This window comes from Piliocolobus tephrosceles, chromosome 8 (genome assembly GCF_002776525.5).
Source record: "Piliocolobus tephrosceles isolate RC106 chromosome 8, ASM277652v3, whole genome shotgun sequence".
Classification (NCBI taxonomy): domain Eukaryota; kingdom Metazoa; phylum Chordata; class Mammalia; order Primates; family Cercopithecidae; genus Piliocolobus; species Piliocolobus tephrosceles.
Window position 1 is genome coordinate 100370698 of NC_045441.1, and position 13621 is coordinate 100384318.

The window sequence follows — 13621 nt, forward strand, 5'->3', positions numbered from 1 at the left end:
CGGAATTTGGAGTAAAAGAAATTTTTTTTTTGATTGTTGTTTTCCTAGGCATCAATCAAAATGTGGAGTTTGGGGTGCCAGTGTGGTATCTCTACAAATATATATAGTTTAATGATGGGAGTACAGGTGGAACTACTCTGAAAAATGATAATGTGCTCCTAATTTCCTTGGCTGTTATCTCAATAATTTTCTGGGTTTGAAAAATTGAGTTTCCTTATTTTGAATTTTAGATCACACCAGCTTTTCTAAGGTGTAAATGGGTGATATAGGAGCCTAGGAACTCTCGGGTGTAGCTTATCAGAGCACCCTGACTTTGGATTATACATTCGTATTGGCAGTAATTAAATAGCAGTACACTGAAGTGTCTATCAGCTTCAAAAAATTCTTGCATCACTATTTGTGTGTTAATGTGAGTGTGTCTCTATGTGTGTGTGTCTATGTCTGTGTATAGGTGCTGTAATTTAGTCATGTGGGTAAAGTTAAAACTTGTGTGCTTGGCTACTCTGTTTACCAGTTCTAGGGCCAAAAGAGTCGTGAGAAGCCTGGCTCCTTGGAGGGATATATTTGTCTGCTCAGCTTTACTTTAGGTAATTGGATTCTACCTGGAATTCCCATCAGCCTATTGATTGGTTTTTTGTTCTTTTGTAGGAGATGAGAAGATTGCCATCAACTTTTTAATTAGGCCAGAGAAATTGAGCCCATTTGATCTTCATATATCTTAAGTTTATTGATATTGATAAATACATTGTAGGAAAGGATACATAAGATATGATATGGCTGCTGTTTGGGTAATTAATCAGGGAGTGGTTTTAATTGACAGGATGAAATATGAATATGTTAAAGTGTCTAAATTACTCATTTTAGGGCTAAAGAAGAAGAAAACTTGTTTGCTAATAAAATGCATAGAATGCTTTATGTTTTCATTATACTCTTGGCAATAAAATCAGTCTCATGGCATACCATTTTTGTAGCTAGACTACAATAAATGGTGATCAGTATCTTAAAAATTTGTGCAACAAGCATGATAATCAGTAGTCAGTAACATTTTACATTAGAAATAGTTTCATGAATTGATAAGAGCATTTGAATGGAGTCAAGAGATCTGAGGTCTGTTCCTGGCTTTGCCACTTTTCTTCTATATGTCGAGTTGTTATGAGTCTCCATATAGTAATATTCTCAATAATGAAGTGAAAGAGTTGGACTAGATCACCAAGATCACTTCTAACTGATGTTTTAAACTAATCTTGATTGTCTTATTCTTAGAAAAGCTTTGAAAGGCATCAGATGGGCTTTTTAGTGAACAGATCTATTTTGCCATGTATGTGTACTTCCAAAATGAAATTTGAGATTTGGAAAGTTAATGGGCAATACTTTTTTTTTTTCTCAGAAGGATTTGATTATAATGAAGAAGAACGGTATGACTGTAAAGGTGGTGAGCTGTTTGGAAATCAGCGAAGGTTTCCTGGACACCTTTTTTGGGACTTTCAGGTATAATTAAAAATGAAAAATTGTATTAGAACAATAAAATATTTTAAGTATTAAATAGTTAAAATGTTTTATTAGAGTAATGCACAATACATAAAGAATGTTATGAACTTGTTATAACTGATTTTCAGTACATACAAATCATTTGTTAATACTCTATTTTCAAGAATAATTTGAAGTACTTTTCAGTAAAATCAATAACTATTAACACTAAGAAGAAAAACTAATGGTATCACAGCTAATGGTGGGGAATACATGGAGATTATACCAAGAAGCTTTTATTTCTAATTGTTTTAACAACTTTTATAAAACACTGACTAATTCATTATGTAGATAGAATCTTTAGAATTGTGTGAGAAGGTAATTTTAATTATATCATTTCAACAGATAAACATCTTAGGTGAAAAGGATGATACACCAGTTCATTTCTGTGACAAGTGTGGATTGCCTATTAAAATCTATGGGCGAATGGTAAGTATAATTAAATACTGTTTTTGTCAGTAAGCATTTGCATAGAGGTGGGGTTCTGAAATTTAACTAGATAGGTTTATCATTGTTTCATGACTAAGTTTGCGACATTTTAAATAAGTATGAAATGACTAAGGGAAGTATTGGAATACTATGAATTTAATATGATTATCTTGACAAATTGTTGAATTCTTGTAAAATATTAAATAAAACTGAAAAAATTATTTCTGAAAACTAATTTCTTTGGAGTGTTTGATACCAGTTAGTTTACAGTTATTCTAGTTTATTAAGGAAAAATTATTTTCTTATGCATTAAAACTGCATTAATAATATTTATAATTTCTTTTTTTCCTGAGGCTCAGAGAGGCTTAATAATAATTATTATTTCTGAAAATTGAATTCTAATCATTAAAATATTTTACAATCCTAACTCTAATTTTATAGTAATTTTCACATTTCTTCCCTCCAAAAAAGATAGTTTTACATTTGCGTTTAGAAAAAAAATGGAATTCAATAACATACCTGTGATGGTAGATGGTGTGGATTATGCACTGTTGCTTTGCTGTACATCACAGTAAAGAAATAGTAACAGGCTGTGAATTTAAAAATGTGGTTCTAACATCATTTCTAACATCATATCCTTCTGATTGATTTTTAGATTTTTATTAGTTGATTAACTTAAAACGACCAGAGGAAGATGCTGCTTATATTAAACATAGGACATACTTGTTATTTTTACTGCATTCAAATAGTTTCAGGAGAAACAAGATTTTAAAAAAAACACATAATTAAAGTGTTCTTCAGGAGGTTTTGACCTGCAGAGGTCTGGGTGTGGTGGCTCACACATATAATCCCACAGCTTCAGGAGGCTGAGGTGTGAGGATTGCTAGAGGCCAGGAGTTTGGTACCAGCCTGGACAACTTAGCGAGACCCCGTCACTACAATAAAATAAAATAATTAGCCTGGTGTGGTGGCACCTATGTTCCTAACTATTCTGAAGGCTGAGGTGGGAACATCAGCCAGGAGTTCGAGGTTACAGTGAGCTGTGATCACACCGCTGGACTCCATCCTGGGCAACAGAGCAAGATCTGTTTCTTAAAAAAAAAAAAAAAAAGGAAAAAACGTCTGGGTACCATGGGTGAAATTTATAGGGTTTACACCTCCAGAAAGTGTAAGCAAATACATATGTGTATATTTATTGGGAAAGGGGCCATAGTTTTTGTGATGTTCTGAAAAGGCTTTGTGATTAAAAAAGATTATTACAATCAGTACTAAATAAATATTCATTTTAACAGGTATTCTCAAGTGTCTTCTAAGCCTTCTTATGTATAGGTCACTATATATATGTTTTTTTAGAAATATCTTAAGTTCTAATATGCTTAACTGTAATATGTCTTTGTTTACAGATTCCATGCAAGCATGTTTTTTGCTATGACTGTGCTATTTTACATGAAAAAAAGGGAGATAAGATGTGTCCAGGGTAAGATAAGATTATCATTACCTTTTTTAAATAATAAAGTTTTAGTGCAATGATTTGTAAGTTGGATTAAAGGTTAAGGAGTGATATAAATCAGGCAGGAGATCAAAATACAGACGTGGCTAATCTTTTTCTGTGAGCCCAGCTTGCCTAGCGTTTCTCTTTAACATAGGGCAAGGTAAACACTGTCAGTCAATTCAAATTGGTCGGAATGAAATCTGTTTGCCATTATAGAAGTATTACTATAAACCAAAAACAGTTACTCTTTTGATGGGACATTAAAGAAGTATTAAGATATAGTGAGAGCAAAGACTCCAGAATTAGAATTCCTGGGTTTGAATCCTTGTTCTGCTATTTATTAGCTGTTTTACTGTTATAGACCATTCTTTATTGATAAAATGAGGCTGATAATAGTACCTACTTCCTTGTGGTATTTTTAGGATTCAATGAGGTTTTATATATAAAACATATATACACACATACACATACATAGTAGCTGGCATATAGTAAGCACTATATATATATATAAGCTCTTGCTACTTTCAAATCTGATTATTATATCTGGAGTATATCTTAGAACACCATCATTATATAGTCTCAAACAAGTTATAAAAAGTTAGATCCATTTTAGGATAGTCTTGAAGAAAACAGAATAAGAATTTTTATATCAGTTCAGAACTCTTGATAAGGAAGGCTTAAGAAAGAATGAGAGATACTTGCTTGGAATAGCCATAGGCTTCTTAGATCACTTATAACCTGTGCTTAAAGCTACACCAAGATTTGTGGTATTGATTGATAACAAAGCTGTGGACACTTGTCAGCAATGATTCCCTTTTATGGTATAGGAAAATTTGACGTCACCAGGAGAGAGAGGGGTGATTTATTGACAGCTCAGTGACAACTAATTCTCTTGGCATGTTTTTATTAGCATTTTAAAGTAACAGATTGTAAAATTTGTTCTATTGAGTTTAAAACATTTCGTTTATAGAATTATAATTCAGAAGAGTTAAAACACTAGAAATATATATCACTTGTTTTTTGGGTGTTTTCTCAGGCCTAAGTTTTCAACATGGTATACCTTCATTTTAAGTTACATAGTAAATTTGATTGCTTCATTGGGATAAAGGATTTCAGATGTGATAAAACATTATTTAGAGGACTTTTAAAGGTTTCCTCTTGTTTAAGTATTAAAAGGTACTTATTGTTTAAAGAAATTAGTTCTCAGGGTACTAAATGTAACTAATGTACTGAATATACTAATGTACTAACCTTACTAATGGACTAAATGTAACAAAGTGCTAAATGTCACACCTCACTTATGTGGTCCTTAGTAGCAATTTTAGGACAGAAGCCTATCTGTATTAACAGACCCAGATCAGGAAGTGAAGAAGTGACAATCAGAGTTAAACAGTATGTATTACTGTTTTTAAGCACCACCCAAGAAAAAGTGCCTCTCATCTTCTTAAGGTCGAGATAGTTCAGAGTTTACAGTGAACTAGAAGCAAAAACAAGTGTGCCAGGTGGCCACTAAAGGGAAGCATAATAACATCAATAAGGAGTGCCAGTCTTATAGTAAGGATGGAAAGATAGACAACTCAAAATCAAGAGTATAGAGCCATTTAGTTTAGTACCAAATGACCTGACACACATATTCAATGATAATTGCTTATATATATATACATACATATATTTTTATATAGTGCTTAATTGGGGATTAAATACTGTCACTTTCATTGTTCCATTAGATATTAAATATATTCTTTTAAGTAATATGAAATAGATGTAAGAACATTGTGAAGTAGGTAGATACTTTAACTTCATTGTACAAATGAAGAAACAAACTCAAAAATGGTTCAGTGACTTCAAATTACTGAGCCAATACCAGATCCAAGATCTTCAGATTCCTATTTCAGTCCTCTTTCCCCACTCTGTCAAGAAAGCTGTAATGGCAAATATGGACTAAATATGGTAAATGAAAAATAGTTACAGTTTTGACCCTGAGTTTTTAAGAAAATGGTAAGTTAAATTTAGTGCTCACAAATTAGAAAGTTAGGGAAGTGTAAATTTGCCTGACAATTCAGAAAAAACCCTTCCTTAAAGGACTTTTAATAGTCCAGGCTTGGATTGAAATAGTTTATGTTTAATATTAAGAACCCTAATGATGAGGCTGATGTTACTTCTTGTTGTAGTCCTTGCAGTGTCTTCTACTTACTGTTTTCTACTTACTGTTTTCCACTGTTTGCTCAACAAACAGTTATCACTCAATAATACCATACAAGTTTGAATTCCATGATTGTAAGTAATCAACCCTTTGGTTTTTTTCTTGCTGGGTTTTTTGGCAAATGGATGCAAAACGTAGAATTGTTTGAGAAAATTAGATAAATTCTAGGCCTTGGGAAGAATGAGGTCTCTTCTTGAAACATATTGTTTGATATTAGGAGTTCTGAAGATGACGGAAATGCCTATGCTTAATGGCTAATAGACAACAAAGTAGGGAAGATTAAAGGTTCACGTAGAATAACTGTAACTTCTAGTTGTGGACTTTTGCTATGTTTTATGTAACAGTCAAATTTTTAAGAGAGGCATATTTTTAAAAATTACGTAATTTTTTATATTCTCTTTTAGTAAATCACATTTTTTCCCCTTCTGATTTAGCTGTAGTGATCCTGTGCAGCGAATTGAGCAGTGTACACGAGGTTCTCTCTTCATGTGTAGCATTGTTCAAGGGTGCAAGAGAACGTATTTGTCTCAGAGAGACTTACAGGCTCATATCAACCATCGCCATATGAGAGCTGGAAAACCCGTTACCCGTGCTTCACTTGAAAATGTTCATCCTCCTATTGCCCCACCACCAACTGAAATCCCTGAGCGTTTTATAATGCCACCAGACAAGCACCATATGAGCCATATTCCGCCAAAGCAGCACATCATGATGCCACCACCTCCTTTGCAACATGTGCCGCATGAGCACTATAATCAGCCACATGAAGATATTCGTGCTCCTCCGGCAGAATTGTCCATGGCTCCACCTCCACCTCGATCGGTCAGTCAGGAAACCTTTCGTATTTCAACAAGAAAACACAGCAATTTAATAACCGTCCCTATTCAGGATGACTCAAATTCAGGTGCTAGAGAACCACCACCTCCTGCCCCAGCACCTGCTCACCATCATCCTGAATATCAGGGTCAACCAGTGGTATCGCACCCTCATCATATTATGCCTCCACAGCAACATTATGCACCACCCCCACCTCCTCCACCACCAATAAGCCATCCAATGCCACATCCTCCCCAGGCTGCAGGTACTCCTCATTTGGTATATAGCCAAGCTCCACCTCCACCAATGACCTCTGCTCCACCACCAATAACCCCTCCCCCTGGACATATTATTGCCCAGATGCCACCTTATATGAATCATCCTCCTCCAGGACCTCCCCCACCTCAACATGGTGGTCCACCTGTAACTGCACCCCCTCCTCACCATTATAATCCTAACTCATTACCCCAGTTCACTGAAGATCAAGGAACTCTGAGCCCTCCATTTACACAACCAGGGGGAATGAGTCCTGGTATATGGCCTGCACCAAGAGGGCCACCACCTCCTCCACGATTGCAGGGTCCGCCTTCTCAAACCCCACTTCCTGGACCACATCATCCAGATCAGACGAGATATAGACCGTATTACCAATGATAATAGTATTTTGAACTGAAGATATGAGGAGGAAAAAAACTATGTATAGTCAATCTTTTAATTAAGCTTTGACTGTTTTGGGAAGGAAGAGTACCTCTTACCGAGGTAGTATAAAACACATAGGGTCTTGTTTCTTAAAATGGTTTTAAATCTTGACCTTAAGATTGATTTCAAGTACCATACTGTAGTACAGATAAGTGGCTCAGTTGAGCACAGCTATATTTTAACATCTTTATTCCCCTAGTTTAGTAAATTGACCCAGAGGTGACCATTTGTAAAAAATTTGAAAAAATTTTTCATTGTTTTACTTCAAAAGTATTGTTTTGTTAAACCCAACGTTTAGTTTTTCTTGTGATACATTTTGTTAACCTGTGTAAAAGGATTAAATTTCAATAAGGATGTAAAAATGCTATTTTTATGTGAATTTAAGTGCAGCCACATACTGTTTTTTAAACCATATGTTTTACCACTGATTTCCCAAGGTTATAATAAAATCCTAAAAGCAAAAATCTAGAATTTGCTGTAAGGCAGACTGTTAAATGATAGAGAGTTATTTCACATTTTAGGCACTGAAATGTTGAGGTTTCGAGGTATAGTAAGTATACAATGCACTTCACTTGGATGCCTTTTCATTTTTAGGCAGCCTCAGGAGAACCAAAATACATTGGAATTCTAGTACTAAGATATATTTGTTTGTAATGTTAAAAGGCATTACTAATTATTTGGAAAGAGATGGCCAAAGTAATCAACTCTACAGGCTTCAAGCTGGTGGGGGGATGCTGTTACTCATTAATGCTTTTTTACTGAATGGTCGGAATCACATATGCACCACACATACTGACCTTAAGTAACATTATTTTATAGAACTGTTTAAATGGTGTTATTTAGATGAAATGCGTTCTGTTTTGTTCATTGTCTTAAACTGAATAGGGCTGAATAGGCTTTACGTAATTCTTCATTTCATGGTAGAGTTTGATGCTGTGTTTAAGTGGGTTCTTGTTTATGGGATTTTCAACTGCAGTTTGAATGCCATGGAGGAATTTGAATAATGTATTAATGAAGGACATATTCTTGTAATCACAAATTTTGCATTTGCTCAGGTTTCATTGCTGTGTGATAGAATTTTTCCTCTAACTTGAAATTTAAAAAGTTTTATTTCCTATTCCTTTTGTCGGTAAAGCAGTCTGAATTTGGAACATTTTAGCTTGGAGTCAACAGTGAAGACTACCAGATAATTTTGTATTGGAGAAGAGGAAAGTAACAGCTAAATTGTGGATTTCAGTGCTTTACATGGTGCCTTTAGAGTCAGCTTTTACATTATAGGGGCTTGTTATAGTTCAGCTAAGATGACCACTTAATAGTTTATACAGAACTCATGTGTATAAATCAACGTTCTTAGGATATTATTTATATCCTTTGAATAAATCCCTGTGAAGTTTTCCTCCCCGCTAAAATGGTGCATAATAAAACATGAAATGTGTAGTATGCAGATATCATTTATTAGATAGTTTGTAGTATATACATTTAGAACATACTTCTTTTGACAAAGCGTGAACTGATTGCTAATTTACCATTTTATTCTGTCAGGTACAGGTGAAACAAATTCTCATCTTGAATGATCAGATGCAAAATCATTTCTGAACCCTAGGAGCAGAAGTTAGAAATAACAAAATGGCCATTTCAACCTTGACTGGCCAAAAATAACTAATAAACTTTTTTGTTTTAAGTCAGGCAAATGATTTTCTACACTTCACAGTTTGAAAGTCCAGTGTTAATGCAATATTTCTAGTGAGAAATGCTTGTTATTAAAAGCATGGGAGTGAAATGGTGTGAAATGTTGGTGGTGAGTGCTTCTATCATATTACTGTAGGTACTTGGACTGGTGCAAACTTGATTCCTTTTCATGCCCCTGTTTAGGAGCTATTAAAATGTTACTGTTAAAAATCCAAACGATTTCTTTGTTCCATGTAATAAGAAAATAGCCAAAATCATGTTAGAGCTTCTCAACTATTTATGAAGAGCTGTCCTGCTTTTATTGAAAGTCACTAGAGTTGAATGTGGTAAGCAACCACTTAGCCTATGTATTGGATGAGAAAATCAGTATCATGATAAAATTTTGAATTAAGAGAACTCTTGTAGAGTTTTAAAAAAATGATTTATTTTCAATTAGGTTTAAGAAATCTATGTTATGCAGGGAGGCATACCAGATGAATGTTGTAGTAGACAAAAGTTTTAAATCGTGTTAGACTTGAATTCATCAATTGTTTGAATGAGGGTGGGTGGGTAGAAGGATAACAAAATTACTGTTAGTGCTTCTTTCCTTACGGAAAAAGATGTGAATGCCAGCCTTATTTCAGGGAAGCCTTTGAAGCTATGATGGACATAAATCTAAAGTAAATGTATGTATGTTTCATTATATTGCTCTTAAGACTACTGAGGTGGCAGTTTAATTCTTAAAAACAATAAAATGGAAGCATAAATACTATTTTGCCTAGATGAATTTTTATGTATTGGCACATTTGGAAGAATGCAGAATTTTCCATGTTTATGTTGATAACGTTCTACAGTATAATTAAGTTCACTTCTAAAAGATTAAAACCATCAAGTTGAATGTTACATTTCTTCAGTGGCATGTTTATTCAGCATATACAGTATTTGGGGAAATATCTGTTGCAAAGACTATAAGAAACTATATTCATTTTGCCCTGTAAAAACTACTTGCTCAAAATTATCGTGTAAATATTAGATACCACTGAAATGTAAATGGAAGAGATATTTGAACATATCTTTTAAACTCAATAAGAGGCTGTATGAAGTGTACAGAACTGCCGAAGGCTTTGTTCTGACTAATATATTGGAAGAGTATCTTCTGTAATCTTTTTTGGAAAACCCTACAGTTCCATCTTCCATAAAGTTTTTGAAAATGAGTACATTATGAGTACATGAAAAAAGTGCATGAGTACTCAGATATTTCTTCATTAGATTACCCGTCAAATTAGTATGTTGATGTTAAACGTGTAAACACACTATATTCCGATTGAAGTGGACTTACTCTTCATACTAATATAAACATACTATATTCTGATTGAAGTGGACTTTTCTTCACTGGTTTGTAATTTGCTAAATTATGGCCTAGAAACCAGTCAGTTTACTTAATACGGTATATGTGCAATCAAAGCAATATCAGATATACTAGGCTTAACGAGAAGTGGAGATAAACCAGGGAAAATACTTGGCAGTGATGCTAATAAAACCTAATTTGGATTTTTAAACGTCTTGTTTTGATTCATGTCCCTTCAGTTTTCCATCACTGAGGGAAGAAGTTTTAAGGCAGAATTCTTAACGCTTTAGTGCTTAATTTTCCCACATCCCCATCTTTAACATTTTTGAATTTTTTGGCACTGTAGAAGCACAGGATTGAAACAATAGTAAGTCATGGGTTTAGTTCTCACAATTGGGTAGGACCTCTTTAAAAAAAATCTATTCACTTAATGTTAAAACTTTTTTTTTTTTTTTTTTTTTTTTTTGGTAAAAGGATTATTCTGGCTGTGTGATAAGACCAAGGAGGCTAAGATGGAAGCAGAGGGACCAGTCAGAAGGGTGTTTTAATAATTTACACAAGAGATGATGGTGGTAACATTACAGGTATCAAGAATTGGGAAGTGGGTGACTTGTGGAAGGATATATGTAAAGATACATTTATATGAATTATTGATTTATAAAGTTAAACACCAATTATGTATGTTAGATGTGTGTGTATGATAATGAACAAAATAGATGGTCTCTGCCCTTTAGGAGCTTACATTCTAACTTACCTAGGAATTATTATTGATAGTCCTTACATTTTCTTCAGAAATTTTCCTTATATTCAAAGTATTGTGGCCAGGAAATAAATCTTAATGTTTAAAATACATTACTGAAATACATGCAAAACCATGAGAGAGAAATGTATTTAATTCTGAACATTAGTATTTCCTACCTGCTTTTCTGGATATAATTGTACAATGCTAAATTAGTGACTTTGGAACAAATCTGTGGAATGCACCTATAATTATTCCTGAGTTTAGTCCTTATCTTGTAATCAGTTTTTAGTTAGGTCTTAATTTCTTTTGGGAGGTGATGTTTTCTAATAATTAAAAGCCTGAGTTGTATAGAGTTAGACTGTCCAGACAGATTTCTGGCTTTACCACCTGTGACTATCTAATTTAGACTAGTTACTTGCTTTTGAGTCTTCATTTACTTTGCTTTTTTAAAAAGTAGGGGAAATCATAATACTGACATTATTGGGGCTATTTTGAGAGTTAAATGACTGTATTTTAAAAGGAGAGTAAATAGGATTTCCTGGTGGATTTTTTGGCTTGATCAGCTTAAGAGAAATGGAGTTGTCATTAACTGAGGTAGAAAAGATGCTGATAGAGAGACTAGGGGAAGATGAACAGGTCAGTCGTGACATGTTGAAATCCAGATGAAGATACTAGAAACGTGAATTAAATATCCCTCTTTTATATTCTGTAGCACTGACAGGATGGAAACCTGTCAGTGCTACAAAAATACATATGAACAAAATAATTTTTGTCCTTTGATAAATCTACAAGATATAAAATTAAGAATATTTACATGCAGTGTAGGGTCAGCCATTTAAAATATTTCATTTACGTTTCTAACTGGTAAGTTCCTGTGTTTAGATTAAAATATGTATCAAATGCTTAAATAACTTACACAATAATTTTAAAGATAAACTGCTCAACATGTGTTATTTTCACCCTTTCTGAATTTCTGAAATGTATTTGTCTCTTCACAAGTTGTTCTGTCTCCCAGTTGCATCCTTTCCCCTCCAATCTTGCTCTGGTTTATTTAACCTTATTTTTATGTTCCAACATGGTCTCTTGACCTCTTCCTAAATTAGGGATCAGATTTTGGTACTAGTTAATTTCCAATATGTGCTCTGAGGCAGCCAAGTAGAAGCTCAGCCCCATGTATTCCCATTACTAGAAGTATACCCAACCTTAGTGGCCTACAAGAAAAAAACATTTAACGATAAGGATAAGTAAACCTCTAAGGTGTTAAGGTTGAATGTACTGTGTTGTGGGCACAAGAATTGGAGTGCTTGTGCTTGTTTCTTGAGTTGTTGTTTGGTTTGGTTTGGTTTGATTTGGTTGGCAAGAAGAATGCAGAGGGCACCTTTGCTTGGGAAAATGAAGACCTCAGCAACAATCCTATATATAAGGTATTTGCCTCAACTTCAAACCAAATGATTGAGTAAATAGGCTCCTGTTTTCAATTTCGACTGCCTGCCCTCTTTAGAGGAGAAGTTCTTAACCCAAGATTTGTGGAGCATTTTATACGTAAAGTGTGTGTGTGTGTGTTTTTCCCCCAAAGTCCATAGGGTGTATGAGACTCTATAAGGTGTCAACTCAAAAAGTTAAACACTTAATAAAGAGTGCTATGGCTGGGCACAATGGCTCATACCTGTAATCCCAACACTTCGGGAGTCCGAAGCAGGAGGATTGCTTGAGGCCAGGAGTTTGAGAGAGCCTGGGCATCATAGATCCTGTCTCTACAAAAAATGGGAAAATAAGAGTGTGCTGATATTCTACTTTTAAGATTGGCTATGTAAATAACCTGTATCTTACCTTTGTGTATGTAGTTTTAAGTCCAATAGATAAGCCCTCTCAACGACACTAACAGAGTGGAAAGGGACTTTGACAACAATGTTCAGAGGTGAGATCTAAAACAATTGGGACAGCTTTTCCCATTGACGAAGTGGTTTGATGTTTAATAAAGGGCGTTGAATATTTTCCTGTTGGTGCTGATATTTCTAACTATTTACGTAAATACAAATTTTCACCAAGAGCCATGCCAGTGGAAAAGGAGAAGCAGATGTGCTGAATCTCCTCCTCCAGATAAATTGAGCTCTAGAGCTGTTATTCTGCCCTGTGAGTTACAAATAATAACCAGCAGTGAAAAAGAAGAATCATACTACTACTCTGCCATCTGTTGTCCTTGTTCCCACTGAGACCAGGAAGAATTGGCTACCCATCTTTTCTTTTCACCTTCCTTTTAGTTTTTTTAGAAAGCTAAAAAAGCTTTCTCATTTTTTAGCTTGTATAGTTTTCATACTAAATCTATGTAGTTACAGATATTACATTAGAGGATTGTGTTTAAAATCTGGATAGGAGGTTGGATGCTTTAAAAAACTGGTAACCATAAAATCTGAGCAAAGAAGCCTGATTACTGGGGTTCTGTTAGAAGATTCTCATGTAGCAGGTTTCCAGCCAGACCACTATATAACGGGACCCACAGCAAGCACGTTTCAGAAAGCTAACAAATTTAACAAGACACATCCACTGTACAACTGATTTTTTTAATGGAAATAGTATGACCTGTATAAATTATAACATTCAAAACAGTGGCGTCAATACACTGCTAAACATATGCATGAAGGTAGTGACTAGGATGGAAACCTGTCAGTGCTACAAAAATACATATGAACAAAATAA

The 13621-nt window shown here is 34.4% G+C and overlaps 1 protein-coding gene across 3 annotated transcripts in view; it reads left to right on the forward strand.

The window, feature by feature from the left end:
* Positions 1–10393, forward strand: part of CBLL1 (Cbl proto-oncogene like 1) — a 19152-nt gene extending 8759 nt beyond the window's left edge. Inside the window, exons 3-6 of one of the 3 annotated variants that reach the window (XM_026446885.2) lie at positions 1388–1488; positions 1873–1956; positions 3360–3433; positions 6086–9606. In XM_026446885.2, the coding sequence (XP_026302670.1) occupies positions 1388–1488; positions 1873–1956; positions 3360–3433; positions 6086–7121 (1295 nt within the window). In that variant the 3' untranslated portion in view covers positions 7122–9606. Of the gene's footprint in view, positions 1–1387; positions 1489–1872; positions 1957–3359; positions 3434–6085 lie in introns of all 3 variants that reach the window. The other 2 variants (XM_026446886.2, XM_026446887.2) reach the window with 2 other exon arrangements.
* Positions 10394–13621: the final 3228 nt, after the last annotated feature.